The sequence below is a fragment of the Musca autumnalis genome, unplaced genomic scaffold (genome assembly GCF_047663935.1).
Source record: "Musca autumnalis isolate F117 unplaced genomic scaffold, ASM4766393v1 scaffold_3, whole genome shotgun sequence".
NCBI classification, from domain to species: domain Eukaryota; kingdom Metazoa; phylum Arthropoda; class Insecta; order Diptera; family Muscidae; genus Musca; species Musca autumnalis.
Genome location: NW_027411866.1, coordinates 150,198,335 through 150,220,407, shown reverse-complemented (window position 1 = coordinate 150,220,407; position 22,073 = coordinate 150,198,335). Strand labels below are relative to the sequence as shown.

Sequence of the window (22,073 nt, the reverse complement as noted above, 5' to 3'; positions counted from 1 at the left end):
TAGGCTAAGAAGTTTCCGAACTGCCCTCGTATATTAATAATAGCATATATTTTTGGATGTATCATTTATCAAATAACTCACAACTACAGTGAATGTTATGTAATTCAGTGATATCACTTCGGTAATACCAAAAGAAAGAGTATACAATCGGAAAACCTTAGAAATATCTTAATATTTAATTTTGTTGTTTACATGGAATGTTGAGGACCTTTCCTTTGTTTCCTACTTCACAAAAGTTCAAAATCACGGCTTCAATTTTCCACTGGAATTCTATTGAGCAATTTATGGAAGGAAAATGGGATTAGTAGAGAATTGATTTATTCAGAGGGAACGTTCCGATATCGTGGCGTTATCCAGTAGTATTTTTATATTTACAGGTATATTTAGGAGTTATATAAATAAAGAAAAAACGCCGAGATACGTGTCTCTTTTTTGTCTTTTATCACACTGCCGCGTCAAAATATGGTCAATTTCGGAAATTCAATCGTTGTTATTGTCATAAAGAAACCTATTGTAGTTATTTTCCTAAGTATATTTTGGTGTCCAATGGTAGATTTTATCGCAAAGAATTTCTGAAGGCTCATAGTGGTTTTCTTGATAGAGAACTAATGCTGAGCAAGAGTGATTCTATCCATGATGAAATTCTAACACCCAATCGCGGGACAATCGTCGGACTTCTCTTACAGAAATTCTGGTTTCCTATGGTGGATCTTCTCATAAGTTCATCAGGAACTAGGAAAACTCTGGCAACCAGTCTTAAATTCTTTTAAAATGAAATTCTTGCGCCAATCCAAGGTCTAAATTTTTTATACACTCAGCCTTTAGTCAAAATGTGCCTCATCGAAATAACGATTTTAAGGGCAAAGAGTTTTTGGAAGAAATGTGTTCAGAAAATTTGGAGTCCAGTTAGCTATGTTCGTCCATCTGGGTGGCTGCCTGGAGAACAAGATAATTCTCGAACAAATCAACCGACTCTGTCCAAAATTTGGCCTTCGTTATATTTTGTCACATTTCGATCATCTTCGAATATGGACAATATCGATCCACTCTATCGATATCCTTCCACAGAGTATTTCTAAAATTTTCAGGGAAGTGCAGTTTAAGACCTCTCTGGATAATTAGTGAATATGGCTTCACTTCCTTTATGGTAATAATTTAGTTATAAGTAAAAATATGAAATAAATAAATTAATAAACAAAAATACCTCTCGGGAAACGCTTTGGTATTTTGCAACAAGCGTTCTCGGGTCTTCTATTACTACAGTACATGTTTTTTCAGGGGCAAGTCCATACTTTGAGAGAAAATGGCCCGAAAGCTGTTAAGAACACCTACGGCAATCATGTGTAGTGATTGGTGCGCACGACAACTTTATCGCGATATTCCTTCGAGCCTTATATAAAGTTCGAAGATGGTGATTTTCGGTCTACTCCTCCTGGAATTTTCCCTCAAATATCAAGAATTTTAGCTAAAGCGGTATGTGCGATTTTTCGTGAATAGAGCCACAGATTTGGATTTAGTAATATTTTGTCCAAACTTAGTTTAAGCTCGAAAATGAACAACCTTGGTGAAGAACTGAAATGACTGTTGGGCGCAATATCTTTTAAAAGGAATGACCCCCAAAATGATATCTACTTCTAAAATAAACTATGTTGGTCCGGTCCATTTCTTCAGGTACCTTCTCCGCAACACTTGTGATCAATGATAAAAATCTATATTTTATTAACAAGTTCATACGTCCGCAAATGGCTACACAATTCTGAAAATCTCCTAATACATAGGTTTGGGTTAAGGGATTTTAGTTGTGTAGCCGTTGTTCGATCTGCCCATAGATGAAAGTTTCAGTTCACACAAGCGGGTATATTCCTGTCCGCAAAGCCGACTGAAACTTGTTGAGATTTTGATGAAGAAGAATCTGTTTCCGACCAGTTTTTTTTTTTTTTTATTTCGTTTGTCGTCACAAAGTCCTTTGCCGAAGAAGGAAAAGGAACATTTCTAGGAATGTGTATCCATTGAAAGTACTTCCCAAAATACAATGAAGATGAAATTCTATGTAATTTCCAATTATAGGAAATAATATGCAATAAATAAAATATAAACTTTAACCTCAATAATCTTGATTTTATTATCATTCACAAGGTCAAACAAAACTCAAAAACATAAAAATACGACAGAAAAATCATTTTTTGTACAATAGGCATTTACTAATTTGTAGCAAGAGACCAGTTTTAAATAATCTCAACGGGCGACACTGCGGTGGAACAGAATTATATCATAAAATATGGTTGATATGTTTTTTTTGCAAATTTCAAATATAATACAGAATTTGTAATTGTTATGATGTTCAAAATAGTTCATTCCAAAAACGTTTTAGAAACTATATACAAAAATTTAAAACCACAAAATTAAGCAACGATTGTATCTTTTATTGTTGAATTACTCTTATCAAAAATTTCAAAAACAAAAGATCGCAACAATGTTTTGTCTAGATGGTGTTTATAAGCCTTAACAAATACAAATAAACAGTTTCTTCTGAACTCAGTAACACTTGCATTCAGCCTAAAATTACCAATAAACACTTAAACACCTTTAAACTTAACAAATTGCTCAAAAAGCCTAACGTGTTCATTAGTCTTTATACTTTCAAATATGTTGGACAATAAGTATATCAATGTAGTTAAATAATTCTCTGCAATACTTCCTCCAAATACTTTACATATTTCTTGAAAAATTTAAAACATTTTAAAATTTTATTCAAAAATTAACAAAAAATGTGTAACATAAGCTAATATCCTATGGGATCGAAAATCATTTCGGGGGGGGGGCCCGGGCCCCCCGGGCTCCCCCCCCTGGCTACGTCGGTGCTGGCTACTCATTTGTACGCAATGACCGTCCAAATACTAGGGGAGGAGGAGTTGGTATTTACGTTTTAAATGGCATTGAACATAAGGTCGTTTTTCGTTCTTCAAATCCTGGTGTTTGCGAGTCCCTTTTTATCGAACTTTAGGTGTAAGGAATGTTCTTTTTGTTGTGGTTTATTTGCCACACGGCAATATTTCATGCTTTGAGGAAGAACATGAAGACATATTTTCGAGGTACGATACTATAGTTGCAGTTGGAGACTTTAACTGCAACTTGTTTGACATTTCCAAGTCGTCTGAAATGAGGAATGCTTGCCTACGTGTTGGTCTTTCAGTTAGTCATAACTCTCTTCCTACACATTTTAATATTGCTACTAACTCTGTTTCACTAATAGATTTTTTTGTCTATAGTAATTCATGCTCTTTTTAAATGGTTTTATTTAGCTCACCCCGTTTGTTTTATTATTTATTATTGGGTCAAATTTAGTAATTCAAATGTCACCCTCTTCCTGTCAACCGATTAATCTGAAATTATGTATACACTTTGGATTTTGGTGACAATACAATTATGTTTATTGATTATCATTATAATATCAAGATGGCCGCCGCTACAAAATGGCGGATAACGTAGGTTTTATCAATCCCATCAATATGGGTATCAAATGAAAGTGCTCAACCAGAAGAATACAATGTACTATATAAAATTAAAATCCAAGATGGCGGCCTCTACAAAATGGCGGATAACTTAGGTTTTATCAATCCCATCAACATGGGTATCAAATGAAAGGTCTCTACAAGTAGAATACAATTTACTATGCAAAATGAAATCTAAGATGGCCGCCGCTACCAAATGGCTGATAACAATTTTTTATCAATCCCACCAATATGGGTATCAAATAAAAGGGCTTGACAAGAAGAATACAGTGCACTATACAACCTCAATATTTAAGATGGGCGCAGCCACTAAATGGCGTATAATTAAGATTTAAATTTAGAAATTGAATCTGTAATTTAGGTATCTGATTAATCCAGCCTGAATCCACCACCCAAGTCAAGATTTTTTTATCGTTTTGAGGACTGTGTGGCGTTAGGGTGGCTAAAAATGATACGTCGTTAGCGGTACACCACCCAATTTAAGGTGAAAGGTTAAAACGCGCCGATAACTGTATGGCATTAGGGTGGATAAAAATGATATGTCGTTAGCGTTTTCCCCTCAAGACTCAGGCGCCTCTTCTTGTACATAGCCTTGCCCCTTTATTGGACCTCTGGGGGGGGGGGGGGTCGACCGTTTAAATGTCCATTACTCGTGGGAACAAAATGGTAAAAAAAAAATATATAAAAAATACAAACACAAATAAAACAGAAACTGTAACACAACGTAAACGAAGGCTTCAAAAAGCGAAAGAAAAGTATAAAGCAAAATGAGCTAAAGAAAGTGAAGGTGATAGAAATAGCGATATACACAAATGACGGCGTCAGAAACGCCTGAAGAATATGAAGCCAGGTTAACAAAGCAACGTGAGCGATACACACAGATGTGTGTTGCCTTTAATACTATCATGGGCTTCTACAATACATAGAATGCTGTCCAGCACTGTGGATCACGCAGTCGTATACTTAGGTGCGAAACTGTTTGAAGAAGGTCAAGCCTACGTGGCTCTTAGTAGAGTAAGATCTTTGCAGGGACTACGTATAGAGGAGTTGGACTGCAATAAACTAACGGGCAAGAAACCTTGCAATAATGAAGCACTAAATGAATTAAACAGAATGCGAAATAAAAACTAAAAACTAGAAAATAAAAATAGGTAAAAAAACTTTTTAAGTTAAACGGTTTTATGTTAAACATACATTGCAATGTTTAAGATAAATGTACTAAAAACCAAAAAATAATAAAATAGATACAGTCGTGGGAATTATAAACATATGCATAGACTAGACTTAAATAAAACCGTGGGGCACGTCAATTGTCTACAATCGTTGATTAAAATGTTTGTTTTGTAATGTTACACTATAATTAGGCAGTTGTTCAACCGACAAAGATGGACGTGTGATAAGTAGGGCTAGAATGTGGAAACAAGATAGCAAGCTCGATTATAAGCGAGTTTTAGGGTTTCATAGTGGTGAGCGAGTAGTACCTTGTCGATTAAAGACAAACTACGAGCAGCGAAACGATTCCTCGCCAGCCAGCAATGTGAATGTCCAACGATAAACTAGTTGAAACATCTCTTTTATTTACATGGAGTGTATAACTATTTAGTCCGGTCAAAATAGACATTGAAATAGCAAAAATTCCCACAAAGCTGAATTTTGGTGGAGAGCTAGGGTTTGCCGTTAGAAGCAACGTCCCAAAAGTCCCCATCGATCCCATGTGTGCAAAAAAAATTATTCGGGGTCAAAGGTCAAATCTTAAGGGTTTTTAGGTTTTCGGATTTATTTCTTGAAAACAGTTAATCTAATCAAAAAGTGACTAAAGTAAATATTGTAGACAAGAAAATTATCTACAAGTTTGACCTCTATAATTTTTTTCCTAGAAGGAACCATTCTTGAGATATAGGTGTTCTAAAAAACACATGATTTTTATGCACTTATAAGGGAAATATGCACATATTCAGACGAACCGGCTAAAATAAGCGAAGTAAACGGGTCTGTCCCCTCAAAAAATATATATTTTCTTGAAGAGCGAAATTATAGCTATCCTCTAAAAAAAATTTCAACAAAATCGGAGCGTGTTTAGTAGAGTTATTCAATGTTAGAGTTATTTTATGCAAAAATAGCCCATTTAACCCACATGTATAATCGAAAGCCCAACGGGAACGACCCCAACGAAAACTCTCCGATTTTTTTTCAAGTTTTGTCCGAAGGTAGGGTTTGTTGCACTGATTACGGAAATGTATAATTTTCAACTATTGCGGATCCGGTTCGCCGGATATTCGACCCGAAAGGCCAAATTTAAAAACCGGGTTAGACCCGGTTCTACTGAACCGATTACTGCAAAGCTGATATCGTTTGAAAGCTTACGTAAGTATCTAACACATAGTGTCTTTATCTTAACCAGCTCGTCTCATAATGTACTTACGCGGCTAATTTTTTATGTGACCTTTAGATCGCGATAACTCGAAAATGGTAAGTCTTTTTTAAGAATCATAAAGACCTCTCTTGTAGACAATTATTAAATCTACAACTTATACTTTAGCCGGCTTTTGCTATGTCTTACCGTTTTTGAGAAAAATTAAAAAAACTGAATAATGCCTCCAAAAATGACCTTTGAACCCGAATAACTTTTTTTGCACACATGGGATCGATGGGGACTTTTAGAACGTTGCTTCTAATGGCTAACCCTAGCTCTCCACCAAAATTCAGCTTTGTGGGAATTTTTGCTATTTCCCCCTTATACGCATGTCTATTTTGACCGGACTATATTGGAATTTCCATGAGCAAGAAAATAGTAAGTAATTTCCTCACCGTCTGCGGGCCAACTGCCTAACGACGAATTAAACGATTCTTCTATCGCACATTAAGTCGATAATTTGTAGACAATTGACGTGCCCCACGGTTTTATTTTAGTCTAGTCTATGCATATGTTTATAATTCCCACGACTCTATCTATTTTATTATTTTTTGGTTTTTAGTACATTTATCTTAAACATTGCAATGTATGTTTAACATAAAACCGTTTAACTTAAAAAGTTGTTTTACCTGTTTTTATATATTCTCTGATCAAGTCCAATGCCCCTCTATCTCGCACCATGCTTTAATATTTGGTGCCATTGATATAAACATTTCTAATTCAGAACAATTTTTCGAGTTCCGTGACTTTAATAATATCAATTGGGACACTTTCCACGAATATCTTGTGGGAGTAGACTTTAGCAGTTTTTATTGCACGTCTAATGTTGATATGCAGCTTTCATTTCTCGATTCGCTTATTGCGGATCTCTTTTCATTTGTTCCCATCGTGAGAAAGCGAGTAATTTCTTCAGCGGAGTCGTGGTTAAATAGTAGATCTATAATACTATCTAAATCTTTGCGAGATATGGCATACAAGAACTTTTTAAGATGTCCTACGCAGCAAAATAGAGCAGTATATTGTACCCTTAGAAACAGAGCTAAGTCTGTTCTTAGAAATGAACGTAGGAAATACTACACAAAACGTTTTAGTGGACAAGACGCAGCACAGGTCTGGCGACAGCTTCGTGCTGGCGGTGTCGTTGGTACTGACAGTAACCTCGAAACGGATTTTGACGTTAATGTTTTGAATGTATATTTTGCCGTGGCTTCAGGCGTGGATTTAACGGATCTGATTAGGGAGACTGTTGATGGAGGTGAGAGTAGTGTTCTTGTTGCCCTGGATTTGTCCAAGGCGTTTGATTGTGTGGACCATTCGAGGTTAATAGAGAAGCTACGCTGTAAATATGCATTTGATAGCACTTCTTGTAAGTTAATTTGTTCCTATTTGTCGGGACGTTCTCAGTACATTTCCCTTAACGGTGTTATTTCCAGCAGACGTAAGGTTCCATTTTAGGGCCTCTTCTTTTCGTTTTATATGTCAATGACATTGGAAGTTCGTTATATAATAGCAGTTGTCGTCCATTTTTGTATGCTGATGACATACATTTACTTTTTAAAGGTGAATCTAGCCCTCAGTTAGAGCATGATATAAATACTACCTTATGCTCTATATCGCGTTGGTTAGGTAACAATAACCTTGTTGTGAATGTTTCTAAAACCAAAGCAATGATTCTGGGTCCATTGTGTCGTCTGATCGTTTAAAATGTTTAGGAGTTATACTCGACACAAAACTTGATTTTCAGCGCATATAGATGCGTTATACCCAAGAGTAGTTAATATGCTTCGGAAATTGTATTCTACTGAATTCTATTTGCCCGTCTTTGTCAAGAAAAAGCTTGCTTATTCTATGTTAATATCGATCATTTCCTATGGTATAGAAGTGATATCGGGTACAACGCAGGAACTTTTTGTTAAAGTAGAAAAACTGTTCAACATGATTGTAAGATATGTATATAACATGCGCCGATCTGAACATATTTCGGAACAGGCAATGATTTTCATAGGAGTGCCTTTTAATGTTTTTGTTCAGCAACGAGTTGTTTCATTTCTTTATAAATCGGTAATTTTTGAACTACCTGGTTTCCTGCGAGATCGGCTTGTTTTTTTTAGATCTACTAGAAACACACAATTAATTTTTCCACGTTTTTCCACATCTTTATACGAAAGATCTTTCATTATTCGCTCTGCACGTTTGTGGAATCAACTTCCTGCATAGCTACGGCAGTTTTCGTTTTCCAGAAGTGTATTTCGACGAAGGTTTGAAAGCTTTGCTGTTAATAATACGATGGGCTGATGTGATATTATTGTCACGTATATATCTTGTCATTTTTTGTAGATTCTACTGTATTGGAATTACTGATGCATTGATTCAATTTGTATATTACCAACAATAGGCATATGATAACTCTTTCTTCATTTTGGCTGGGGAGCCTTATTTTTGCCTTGTAGTTGTTTTGCGCACACACATGTGTACATTTAATTAAATACTTATTATTATAAGATTTGAATTGTAATATTTTGAGATACATTTCCTGATTCGAAGAACACATTTGTAGTTTTTTTGCATGTTGTGACATTAATAGGCCAAATGGCTTCTTCGCAACATATAAACAAAAATAAATAAATAAAGAAACCCTCCAGACCCATCTACAAAGACGTCCTTCCTTCACCTTCATTATAAATACCCCCATTTTCAGCATTAGTAGAGGAAAAATCCTAATACTCACCATTGAATTCTTAGACTCTCTCATCCAAATCAAATGTCTGACGCTAGCAGCAATTTCCGCCACCAAACCAATGAAGAAGGCAAGCTGAATAGCTTGGGCCAAGTAGAGGCCAGTTTTGAAACTGAAAAATATGGATCTAATAAGAACTCTTTCAAATAAATTTTAGATTCAGACAAACTTACTCATCTCTTGTGTATGCAGGATAGGGAAATTGTTTTGTAAAATATTTTAAATTATCAATTTCAAAATTATTCACTTCAGTGCTCTGGGAGCCTAAGTTGGCAAACAAATCTCCAAGTCCCTGGCGTTTTTGACGTTTTAAAACATTGCCGCCTTCCAAGATCTGGGATAAATCATTTGAAAACGAGGGGAGCATGGTTGTTTGAACCTCCATAGATTCGGTGGATGTTTCAGCCACTGTTTCTTCGGTTGTTGGTGGATAAGTTGTCTCCGGTTGCACTTCATCCATTGCTATTCCTGATACAATAGATGATACCAGGGTCTTTTTGGGCGGTGTTTCCTCCGTTGCATTGACACTCTGGGTGGTATTTGAACTTGTAAACCAATCATCTTCCTCATCTTCGTCCTCATAGTCTTCATCTTCGTCGCCAGTCTCAATTTCAACATTAAAAAGAGGACCGCTTGGTGGAGGTGGTGTTGGAGCCGGCAATATGCCCAGCTTTTGCAATTTCTCTTTCTTATGCCTTATTATGGCCATATCAATGGAGTGTTTTATTTGTACAAAACCACGATGATATTTCAAATCCAATAACATGGACCCAGATGGTCCAGGGAACCAAAAACGATTACGATTTTCTATTGTTGGTTGGGTATTTTGGGTATCCATGTGCAGTTTGTACGAGACATTTTCCGTTTCTGTTTGATTGAAATAAATTGCAGCATAGAATAGTCGGCGCTGATTCAAATCAAAGGCGTGGCGTCTTAGCTCATCTTCCGTATCGAATGATAGAAAACGATCCACAGACAAACATTCCAAGAGATTTTTAACAGTATTTATAACATCATAAACAACGGGATCGGTACGTATACGGTCAATGACTTTTTCAACTTCATCCAAATCGAATTCATCGCCAATTAACTTGCGAACGAAGGGAGACTTGGCCAGGGCCAAAAGAGAATCGAAAGCTTCCTGAAAACTGCCAGGTTGTTTTAGCTTAGTGAGAATTTGTTGAAAGGCCACAGATAACATTTTTAAACGATCAAATTCTTGAAATGTGGAGTTGGACTGAAAAAAAAATAGAATTTATGAACATAAACATAACCTCAGTTATGGTAGCATAACCCTACTTACCAATGCCATAATCGAATTTGTATCCTCTGTTGTGGGTGCAAAGAGAATTTTACCCTGTATAATTGGTTTAACTACATCCCACGTTATTTTACCAAAATTTGTGCTTGTCACATCCATGTAGAGTTTTTTACAATATTGAGCTATAATATCAAAGAGAGAGAGAGTGCTTTCTTTAGTGACCTAACCTCAAATTTTTGTGCATAATTTTCATACTTGGCATAGCATTTAACTCATCATCATTGGATTTACTGAAATCTTCCGATTCTAAGATATCCGAAACCAATGGTATTGTATCAATACTTGGAAATGGATGACCACAAACTAAATGACCGGCTTTGACGAATGTTTCACGACCTAGGGGGAGTTAGGTGAAAATCAAATTAGGGTTAAAGATTTAACTAGGATTTTAAAATTTGACTTACTTGAAAATAATTTCTTTATGTCAAAGCTGCCGTTAAGGGCTTTCTCCACATCTGGTACCATACCAACGACTTTCTCAATATTTGCTGCAAAAAAAGTATCAAATTAAGCGAATATTTTATTTAAATTTTTACATGTATGGGCCTCTAATTTAGAGTTGAGCTTTATGTTCGCCTGAGGGCTGACATCTGCATGAATAACCACGAATGATTGCTATTCAGTTCAACTCAAAAGTTATCTTTAGACCATTCTCACCTCGAATCTCATTAAAATGTGAATTTGTCACAATCGATGTAACGGCATTTATAAAATTCGCCTTTTCCGGTAATTCGATCAATGCATTGAACATTCCATCGTCATTGATTACAATTTGCACCACATCAACGATTGGCTTTAACCTGAAAATAAATAGCAAAAACGATAAAAATGTTCTAAAAGCTAAAGACAATTGCCTCCATAAATCTTTTTGTATAAAAAATGGGGTTTAGAAAACACTTCCTCATGATCTGCTAAAATAGGAAATATGTCCCCACTGAAAAATATGTCCCCCACAATAAGGAACAATTTGGGATGAGATATACCTCGAGCACTTTTGATACGTGTCGGTAGCGAGAAGAACCCAGGGTCATTGAACTGTTCCGTTTGCCAGATGTAATGAATGTAGGGAATGGGTGCATATTGCAGACTTGTAACAAAGTTTTGCGAAAGGAACGTACAAGAAGCGGAGGAGGACTTGCCTTTCTTAAACACCGGTCCGTCCTCTACATAAACATATCGTTTAAGCTTAACTCTTGTTACCCATACATGGAATGTATTGGAGGTAGTAGTAAAATGTGGACCTACCGCGGTAGAGTTGCTCAATATGTACATACCGCCGATGAATAATTGTGTCCTGCGTTATATGCCTTATATTAGTTCGTTTTTAGAGGGTATTATCCGTCTGACGTTCCATCCTAGGCAATGGTTATTGTTGTTGTAATAGTGTCTAAGTTAATCTGGCTCGGGGTCTATCTCCAGTTCTAGGAATGTGGCTGCTTCGATGGAATGTAACCACAGATCTACTGGAATTAGTTGAGTAGGTTTGGCAGGGCAGTTGAAAAGGTGCAGTTTGTCGTGCGGGCCTGTGCCGCATGCTGGGCAGATGTTTTGCAAGGTGTCTGCGACCTTGTCCTATAGGAATTTAGACGGCTGCACCATCCCGAGCGTAGTTGAGCGTATTTGAGGTTTGTCGTGCCAGCTGACGCTCCTCAGCTGCGATAGATGGGGGATGTTCTCCGAGGATAGTTGTTTATGGCATCTGCGACCGCATCCGTGGGAATGCCATTTAAACCCGTTGATAGGCTAGTTGATCTGGGGGTTCTCTCTTGTAACGTTGGACTTCTTTTTGTAGATCATGAAGATCCCTCCTGACATGCAACCATATGGTGATTAGGATAGCTCTCATTGTGTTGCTGTACTGGAAGAATCTTTGTCTTTTCATCTAGGTGGTCCACTGAAGACATGAGGAGGCACCCTGTATCAGATCTCAGGACGCCATTCTGATAGGTTTGAATATTGTTCCATCGCGTTGCACTCATATTCGCAAACCAAACTGGCGCTGCATAGATTACCACAGACCCACTTATCGCGTTATATTATCAAAGAAGTTTCCTTATCTGCACCCCAAGTACTAGGGACTTGAGGACCTAGTTCCTACATCTCAGCTTGTCGTAGACTGCTGTGGCATGCGTCAACGACATGGACATGCTGTCGAGTGTGACCCCTAGAATTTTAGGTCATTTGAGGTCGCAATTCCGCTAATATCGACCATGACATTCAACTCTGTTCTCACCTCTGCCGTTCATTTGGGAAACAGAGTGGCCGTAGATTTAGTGGCGTATAATTGCATATTCCTCGTGTGGAAAAGATGGTAAAATTATTCAAATAGGAGTTCAGCCTTTCACAAATGACATTAGCGACGGTCAGGTACGGAGATCTTACAATCAACCGCATACATTGCGATATCTATACCGTCTGGAGGGGGCGGAATATAAGAGAGGTGGAGGTTAAAAATTCCGGAGATATCATTCCACCTTGGGGAACTCCCTATTTTAGTCTATGGGGCTTAGACTTCTTATTTCTGAATTCCACGCACGACTGGCATCCACACATATAATTGGTTATCCAAAGTTTCATACTTGGCGAGAGGGTTGTGTGCTCGATGTCCTTAAACAGATTGGAGTGCTTGACAGTATTAAAGGCTTTTGATAAGGCAAGCGCCACCATCACTGCTCTATTACACGCCTTGCTCTGGTTGAGTCCTCGACTAATATGTGTGGAGATGGCGTGCAGCGCTATTGTCGTACTGTAATTCTAACGGAACCCATGCTGATGATCGGCAACTGGATAGCTATTTCTAACGCTGGGGAGGACTAAAGCCTCATGGGTCTTTCCTACATTCGACAAAAGCGAAATCGGTCTGTACGCTTCGCCTTTGCTGGCATCCTTGCCTCCCTGATCGGTACACCCTGCCCATTTTCCAGACTTCGGGAATGATGTGGGAGGTTAGCGACAAGTTGAGAACTTTAGTGCGTTACTCGACTCCAGGCACATCCAGCTGTTTCAGCATTTCCAAGGAGATTCCATCAGGGATGATTTGGCGTTCCTGATGACATTCGGAACACGATCCATTGTTAATTGTGTTGGATCATCCTCGGCAGGAAGTGATACAATGCGACGCAGTACTCTCCTCTTAGTCCTGTCACTCCAGGGGTGTTCGACAAATTTTCGATTAAAATAATTTGCGCACCTTTTTGGGATCAGTCAGCGTAACGTCGCAAACCTTACTGAGGTCCTATCTTCCTTCTTTCCAGGGTTCGAGAGTGGCTTAACCGTTGCCCACAATTCACTTATTCCAACTTCACTGTTGCAACCTTATCAGATGATTTAACCACTTGTTCCGCTTATGCTCACCGACCAACCTGTTAACTTCAGTATCAGTCCCTGACTCTGGGTCGCTGGGTTTGCTAATCCTGTCGCCTCTACTAGGAAGTTTGGTCTCTCTTCGAGTATACGACCAGCAGGTATATAGCGAGCGGCTGCAGCAGTGATAATGTCTCGGAACATCCTTTCTGGTAGCGGTGGTTAGTGAACTCTATGAAACTCGAACAATTAGCTTTCCCATGATTGATGAAAGTGCGGCGTTCAGAGGTGATGAAATCGGGTGGTATGCTGATGGAGACAATAATGGGGAGATAGTCTGATCCAAGATAAACTATGGGCTGGCGGGTGACGTCATTTGTCAGAACAGGTAACACGATGATTAAGTCTGGCGAACTGTGACAATCTCCGTTAATCAACCTGTAATTTTCCTTGGGGGTCGTTTTCTGAACCATGGAAACGCTGATTGGCAAAGATTAAGAGAATTTAGCAATCACCACTTCAGGAGCTGCCAATTTCCTCAGTCCTCAATTTATCGTTAGGTTAGGTTAGGTCAGGTTAGGTTAGGTTGAAAAGAGGGGCGAGTAATCGCCATATGCTCTGTTGGACATACACTTAAGTCAGAAATAGGCCGGTTGTTCGCTCTAGACTAGATTTATGTGGAGAAGGGGACTCTGCCGTATTTTATTTAAGAAATGCTGAGCCCTTGACAATATCCCTTAATTGCTTCATGTCGTTTAAGATCTGGTATCGTGTCGTTCCCTAGAAACTGGGATCTGATGTTTGCGAAAGCGGGGCATTGGCAGAGAAAATGTTCCAGTGTTTCGTTATCTTCTGCTCATGACCTGCATATGCTGTTATCTGCACAATTACTTTTGTGCAGATGAGCTTGTAAACCCAGGTGAGCTGTAAGGACACCTGAAAGCCTACTCAACTCTGCCTTACCTAGCAGCAATAGGTTTTTTCCTCAGTTGGGTCTCCCCATAGGATTTTTGTGATTTTCCCTAATTCCTTTCTATTTCAATTTATCGTTAGGTACTTATATTGTACCAGAAGCCTGAAATTATGGCAGTGTGGTCCCGCTACTGAAACCAAGAATGCCAGCAGAGGCGAATTGTACAAGTCGATTTCTCAGCTGTCGTCAGTAGCGAAGATTTTAGAGGCACTACTTCTCCCCAGTTTTCCAGTTGCCCTACATCAGCATGGATTCCGCAAAATGCACGGCACCACAGTAGCATTTCATGCCTTATCCACACATTTCAGTCGAGGACAGAACTCAGACGCCAATCACTTGTGGAATTCAGAAATAAGAATTCTAAGACTCGTAGATTGAAACCGGGAGTTCCCAAAGGCGGTGTTATATATCCAGAACTGTTTAATCTCTACCTTTCTGAAATTCCACATCCCCATACATCATTGAGATAGTAACGTGTGCGGATGATTGTACGATCTTGGCGTCGGGTCGTCGATGACATACATATGTAATAGGTTAAACGTCTACATAGCTGACTTAGTGCAGTTCTTCCATCTGAGGAATATAAAAACATCCGCTGTAAAATCTACTGTCACACTGTTTACCACCTGGGCGGCTGAAATGAGATTCCTTCTGAACATATTTTCTATGGTGTCCTAATTCCGACCACAAACTACTCCAGAGTATTGAATGTAACGTTTGATAGTCGTCCGCGTAAGCCACTGCTATTTGCGACATGGTCAAAAGAAGAAACAAGTTTCTGAAACCGACAAAGAAACCTAGTTGACATCTTATAAAGAAACAGGTCGGTCGGTAAGCTGTGCGGCGCCAGTGTGGTATACAAGCGTTTGCGCTACGTAGTGGATGAATATTCCAGAATGCCTATTCATGACACCAGTGGACCACGTTTATGAGAAGGGGAGGGTTTACGGGTGCATCAGCAAACAAGAAGCTTTTGTGTTATCGCCGTAAGCATTCCTCCCACAATGTGGTGGACAACCACGTAATTATGTGACGCGTCAGGAGATATCTTCATGATTTAGAAAAGGTAAAAACGTGAACCTTTAGATCAACGTACATTTCAGGTCACAATGAAGACCACCCCATCCTTCACAGCAAAATAACACCAGCTGTCAAGACAAACAATAGTCAGAAAGCTCACTCTGGAAGTTAACAGGTTGGTCGGTGAGGATGAGTGGAACAAGTGGTTAAATCATCTTATAAGGTTGGAACATTGGAGCCGGAATAATTGAATTGTGGACCATGAGTAAGTCACTCTCGAACCCTAGAAATAAGAAAGAATGGACCGCAGTCACGGTACAATGTTACGCTGAGTGATCCGAAGAGGTGAGCAAGTTATTTCAATTGACAGTTTGTCGAGCACCCCGGCAGTGACAGGGCGAAGAGATGAGTACTACGTCGCATTAGATCTCTTCCTGTGTGGATAAGGCATGTAATGCTACTATGGTGCCGTGCATTTTCCGGAATCCATGCTGATGTAGGGCAACTGGAAAACTGGTTCTTCTCATGAGGAGAAGTAGTGCCTCTAGAATCTTCGCTACTGACGACAGCTGAGAAATCGACTTGTACAATTCGCCTCTGTTGGCATTCTTGGTTTCAGTAGCGGGACCACCCTGCCATCTTTCCAGGCTTCTGGTACAATATAAGTGCCTAACGGTAAATTGTAATAGAAAGGAAATAGAGGAAAGCCCAAAAATCATATGGGAAGACCCAAATGAGGAAAAAACTAAAAACCTATTACTGCTAGGTAAGCAGAGTTGAGTAGGCTTACAGGTGTCCTTACAGGTCACCTGGGTTTACAAGCTCATCTGCACAAAAGTAATTGTGCAGATAACAGCATTTGCAGGGCATGCGGGTAAGATAACGAAACACTGGAACATTTTCTCTGCCAATGCCCCGTTTTCGCAAACATCAGATCCCAGTTTCTAGGGAACGACACAATACCAGATCTTAATCAGGTAATGGTAAACGACCTGAAACAATTAAGGGATATTGTCAAGGGCACAGAATTTCTTAAATAAAATATGGCAGAGTCCCCTTCTTCACATAAATCTAGTCTAGAGCGCACAGTCGGCCTACTTCTGGCTTAAGTGTATGGGCATGTAGCGATTACTCGCCCCACTCTTCAACCTAAGCTAACGATAAATTGAGGACTGAGGAAATTGGCAGCTCCTGAAGTGGTGATTGCTAAATTCTCTTAACGTTTGCCAATCAGCGTGTCCATGGTTCAGAAAACTACCGCCAAGGAAAATTACTTGTTGCCAATACACGTCATTTATCAGACGTGGTAGGAGCGTTTTCGTTCACCTTTAAAAATTTTAAGCTATCTATTTGCGCCGCCAGCGGGCTGTATGAGCAGTTTGATAGCTCCACGTTTTGCATGGTCAATGAGGAAGCGCCTATCAGAATTAGCGGAGAGTGTGAAAGTTCGTCAGACATTACCATCGTGTCACCTGGTCTGACAAATGACGTCACGTAACAACCCCCATTATTGTCTTAATCAGCATACCGCCCGACTTCAGCACGTCTGCACACCGCACTTTCATCAATCATGGGGAAAGTAAATGTCCGAGTTTCAGATAATGCACTAACAACCGCTTTAGAGATCCGACCAATCCTCTTGATGTTCGGGTAGCGGAGAGCACGTTCCGAGACATCATCACTGCTGCAGCCGTTCGCTGTATACCTGCTGGTCGAATACTTGAAGTGAGACCAAACTTCCCAGCAGAGGCGACAGGCTTAGCAAATGAGCGCGATGAGCTTCGTCGTGCCAATCCCAGTGACCCCAGAGTCACGGACTGATACTGAAGTTAACAGGTTGGTCGGTGAGCATATGCGGGAAAAGTGGTTAAATCATCTGATAAGGTTGCAACATTGAAGCCGGAATAAGTGAATTGTGGACAAATGTTAAGCCACTTTCGAACCACGGAAAGAAGGAAGATAGGACCTCAGCAAGGTTTGTGACGTTACCCTGACTGATCCGAAAAGGTGCGCAAGTTATTTTAATCGAAAATTTGTCGAACACCCCTGGAGTGACCGAAGAGGAGAGTACAGCGTCGCATTATATCACTTCCTGCGAGGATGAACCACCAAAATTTAAAATGGATGATGTTGCGAACGTCATCAGGAACGCTAAATCATCCAATGCGTTGGGCCCTGATGGAATCTCCATGGTAATGCTGAAGCAGGTGGATGAGCCGGGATTCGAGTATCTTACTAAAGTTCTCAAATTAGCGCTAGCCACCCTCGTTGTTCCCGGAGTCTGGAAAATGGGCAGGGTGGTCCCACTACGGAAGCCAGGCAAGGATGCCAGCAAAAGTGAATCGCACAGGTCGATTTCGCTTTTGTCGCGAGTAACAAAGTCACTTGAGGCCTTACTGCTCCCCAGTATCAGAAATAGCTATCAAGTTGCCGATCATCAGCATGGATTCCGTAAGCAGCACAGCACGACAACAGCGCTGCACGCCATTACCACATATATCTGTCAAGTACTCAACCGTAGACGACCGTGCGATAGAACAGTGATGGTGGCGCTTAACTTATCAAAAGCCTTTGATACAATCAGGCACTCCACGCTATTTGAGGACATTGAGCAGACAACCCTCCGGCCAAGCTTGAAACGTTGGATAGACAACTATATGTGTGGACGTCGGTCGTACGTGGAATTCAGGAATAAGAAGTCCAAACCCCGTAGAGTGAAACAGGGAGTCCCCAGGGTGGGGTGATATCTCCGGAACTGTTTAGCCTCTACCTCTCCTGTATTCCGCCCCCTCCAGACGGCATCGAGATCGTAACGTATGCGGATGATCCTGGCGTCGGGTACCTATCCTGATGACATCTGTGAGAGACTGAACAACTATTTAGCCGATTTTACCACCTTTTTCCACTCGAGGAATATGCAGATTTCCGCCACAAAATCTACAGCCACTCTCTTCACCACATGGACAGCGCAGTTTGGGCGTGAGTTGAATGTCGTGGTCGACGGTAGCAGAATTCCGACCACAAACTGCCCTAAAATGTTAGGGGTCACATTCGACACTACTTTTACGTCGTGCGCGCACGCCCCTGCTATCTGCGACAAGCTGAAAAGTAGGAACAAGGTCCTCAAGTCCCTGGCCGGCAGCACTTGGGGTGCAGATAAAGAAACCTTGTTGACCACATATACCGCGATATATCGGTCTGTGGTAAGCTATGCGGCTCCAGTCTGGTCCCCTAGATTATGTGATACGAATTGGAAAAAGATTCAAACATGCCAGAATGCCGCCCTGAGAACAGCAACAGGGTGCCTCCACAAATCTTCAGTGGACCATCTACATGAGGAGGCAAAGATTCTTCCAGTAAAGCAACACAATGAGATGCATTCATTGCAGTACCTGCTTGGACGTTACCGTGTTAGCCATCCCAATCACCATCTTGTGGGTAGGCCCGACACATTCAAGCAGATCAGGAAGAATATGCATGCTCTAGAGGGAGAGGCCCAACGATACAGGAGAGAACCCCTAGATCAACAAGCACATCAAGCAGGTGTGAATAGCATTCACACGGATGCAGTTGCCAAGGCCTTAAGCAATTATAGTGTGAATAAAGTAGTCGGAGTACATCCCGCATCTATCGCAGCTGAGGAGCGTCAGCTGCCACGACAAACCAGAGTAGTTTTGGCTCAACTACGCTCGGGATATTGCAGTCGCCTAAATTCTTATTGGGCGGAAATCGATCGATCGCGTATGCGGCATGGGCCCGCACGACACAGAACACCTTTTCAACTGCCCCGCCAAACCTATCCATCTAACTCCAGTGGATCTGTGGCTACATCCCATCGAAGCAGCCATTTTTCTGGAACTGTAGATAGACCCAGAGCCAGATTGAACAGAGGAACGAATATACAAACATAATAACAAAATTCTGTTACAACAACAACAAAGGTTAATCGTACAGACCGATTTCCCCTTTTTTTGGCCGTAGCAAAGACCCTTGAGACTTTAGTCTTCCCCAGTGTCAGAAAGAGCTATACAGTTACAATGTTATTTTCAGAATGTAGCAAGAAGAAGGCATTTACTATGTGGTTAATCTAGACGATCTTACCATTGTCGGTCTAACAGTGTTTAAGGGGATGACATTCAATGCCTGGAATGAGCCTTACTCAAAGTTGCGAAGGTGCGACAAACAACAAAACAAGTTGCGAACGATCCAAAATTATTTGGTACAATCAAAAATATTTTTTACTAGATCACCAATAATCCATATTATGCCGGCAAGTCTACATCGGGGTGAGGCATAAAAATGGATCTGGGACTTCAAATGAATAGGGAGGAATCTGTCCTAATGCTCGGAAATAGTAACATATTCCTGGCGCTTATATACCAAAATGTATTGGGAGACTGGCGTACAAACCTATCTAAATTATTTTCTCATCTGAGGAAAATCGCTGGCTGTTTGGGGCACATAAATATAGTTACGAAACGAACATTAATTTCCATAACAATGATCATCTTTGTTTGTTCATGAACATATTTAAAGATCATGGTTATTAACCTCCTTGGATCTTTCCTAAAAGTTTTCTTTTTCCTTTAAGACCTTAGGCCGAAATCAATTTACTTACGGTGCATTATCCATATATTCATATTCATCGTAGACATCTGTACTTTTGCATTTATTCTCAATGGTGCAGATGTACGACAGCATACCGGGCAGTGTATTACGAGCGGTGGGCAATTGTCGTGTTGGAAATTGGCAGGCTTCATTGTGGACGGGAGTGAATTTCAGGCGTATCAAATACGGTAGCAAGAATATGATCATAGGCCATATAACTTGAAGAGCAATAAGCCACTAAAATAAAAAATAAATAATAAAAAAAAATAAAGTATTGATTTTTAAGTTTTATTTTGCCTTACTTACCTTCAGACGCCATCTCACAAGAAAATCTTTACGCAGAATGGCCTGAATTTGACTTAAACTGATGGTGGCTTTAAGAAATTTCATGGTTAAACCGTTGCGCGTTACGTAAGCAGTTCTCACCAAACTTTGGTAGCAGTTTTCGAAAGAGGTGGGAGGAATATTTTCTTTGGTTGTTGTAAATCTTGCTGTTGATGTTTACATATTTTATACTAGTTAAGTTCCAGATGATGTGGTATTTGAGGACTATTTGGAGTATGTTGGGATTTGCTGTAAATATAAGAAGAAGCAACAATTATAGATTTTAACTATTCAGTGAATTTGATTAATATGTTAAATGCTAGTTAGAGGGAATTTCACGGTCAAAAATAAACACTGTCACATAATCTCACCGTGTTCATCTCAAAGTCGGTAGGGGCCGACTATATGATACCCCACAACACCACGATTTGGTGATATTTTTTGTAGATCAAATTGTGTCATATTTTTCAATTTCCATCAAATACCTGAAATTGGGTGATGTAGGGGATAAAAGATACCAAGGAACGGTCCTGACCGACTTTAACATGGCAAAGTCCAGGATTTATCTTGGTCCCTCTCTCATCTCATGTGGACACTGGCCTCCCCGTGGTGTCACCTGGGGTAGCTGCCTTTAACACCCGTTAAAGGTAATGAGCTAAAATGTGCCGCGCGTTCACTCATAAGAACGTTTAAAACTTGGGTTTGGCCGCCGGGTTATTAAGCCTCCCCTAGAAAAAAGCAGCCTACTATGAGAAAAAAATGAATCCCTCTAAAGTTGACGACCCCCGCAAACATTTTAAGGATCATGATCTGCGAATCTGCACCTGGAATGTTCGCACTCTTTATAGAGAAGGTGCATTTTACGCATTGGCAGATGTACTTGAAAAGTACAAGGCCGACATTACTGCCATACAGGAAATACGATGAAATGGGAAAGGCGTCACAACAACAACTAAAGGCGACGCACTGTATTTTAGCTGCCATGACATAAAGCATGAGTTTGGTTGTGGATTTGTAGTTGGTCAGAGGTTAAAACACCTGGTCTTCAGCTTCACACCAGTGAATGAAAGACTTGCTACAATTCGAATAAAAGCAAAATTCTTCAACATCAGCTTTTTTGCGCTCATGCTACCACTGAAGACAAGGACGAACAGACCAAAGATATATTCTATGAGAGCTTAGAAGAAACATACGACCGTTGTCCTGCCCATGATATTAAAATTTTTCTAGGCGATTTTAATGCCAAAATTGGAAAGGAGAATATCTTTGGCCCAACAGTTGGGAAATTCAGTCTCCACATCGAAACATTTGACAATGGTATGAGGCTGATAGACTTTGCAGCTGCAAAGAACATGGTGGTTAGCAGTACCAGGTTTAAGCATCTCGATATTCATAAGGGCACCCGGCTGTCGCCAGATCAAAGAACAAGAAATCAAATTAATCACGTTGTGGTAGATGGAAACATGCATCGAGCGTGTTGGATGTACGATCGTTTCGAGGTGCAAACATAGACTCAGACCACTACCTTGTTGCAGCAAAGGTACGTACCAGATTAAACGTAGCAAACAAAGTGTGAACAGACACAACACGGAAGTTGGATATCGGTAAGCTGCAAACACAACAGATAGCCACTGCATATTCCACTCAACTAGCCCAATTGCTTAATGAAAGCACTTCCTGTCCCGATAACATAACAACACAATGGCAAAATATTGCCCACTCAATGCAAACAGCCGCAAAATCCATACTTGGATACCAGAGACCTCCACAAAGGAATTCATGGTATGACCAGGAGAGTCGTGCTGCTACCGAAGAGAAAAATGAGGTATATAGAGCTACTTTACAATCCGTAGCAACGCGTA

General features: G+C 40.1%; 1 protein-coding gene across 9 annotated transcripts in view; it reads right to left on the bottom strand.

Annotated features, from left to right (window-relative positions):
* The window catches only part of ldd (lipid droplet defective), a 131,006-nt gene that overhangs the window by 25,757 nt on the left and 83,176 nt on the right, over positions 1 to 22,073 (bottom strand). For all 9 annotated transcript variants that reach the window (XM_073974817.1, XM_073974821.1, XM_073974825.1 and 6 more), the window contains 8 exons: positions 20,194 to 20,460; positions 19,898 to 20,124; positions 10,641 to 10,783; positions 10,388 to 10,471; positions 10,179 to 10,319; positions 9,966 to 10,105; positions 8,836 to 9,899; positions 8,654 to 8,774 (listed from right to left, as the gene is read on the bottom strand). In XM_073974817.1, coding sequence (XP_073830918.1) covers positions 8,654 to 8,774; positions 8,836 to 9,899; positions 9,966 to 10,105; positions 10,179 to 10,319; positions 10,388 to 10,471; positions 10,641 to 10,783; positions 19,898 to 20,124; positions 20,194 to 20,277 — 2,004 coding nt within the window. In that variant the 5' untranslated portion in view covers positions 20,278 to 20,460. The remainder of the gene's footprint in view (positions 1 to 8,653; positions 8,775 to 8,835; positions 9,900 to 9,965; positions 10,106 to 10,178; positions 10,320 to 10,387; positions 10,472 to 10,640; positions 10,784 to 19,897; positions 20,125 to 20,193; positions 20,461 to 22,073) is intronic.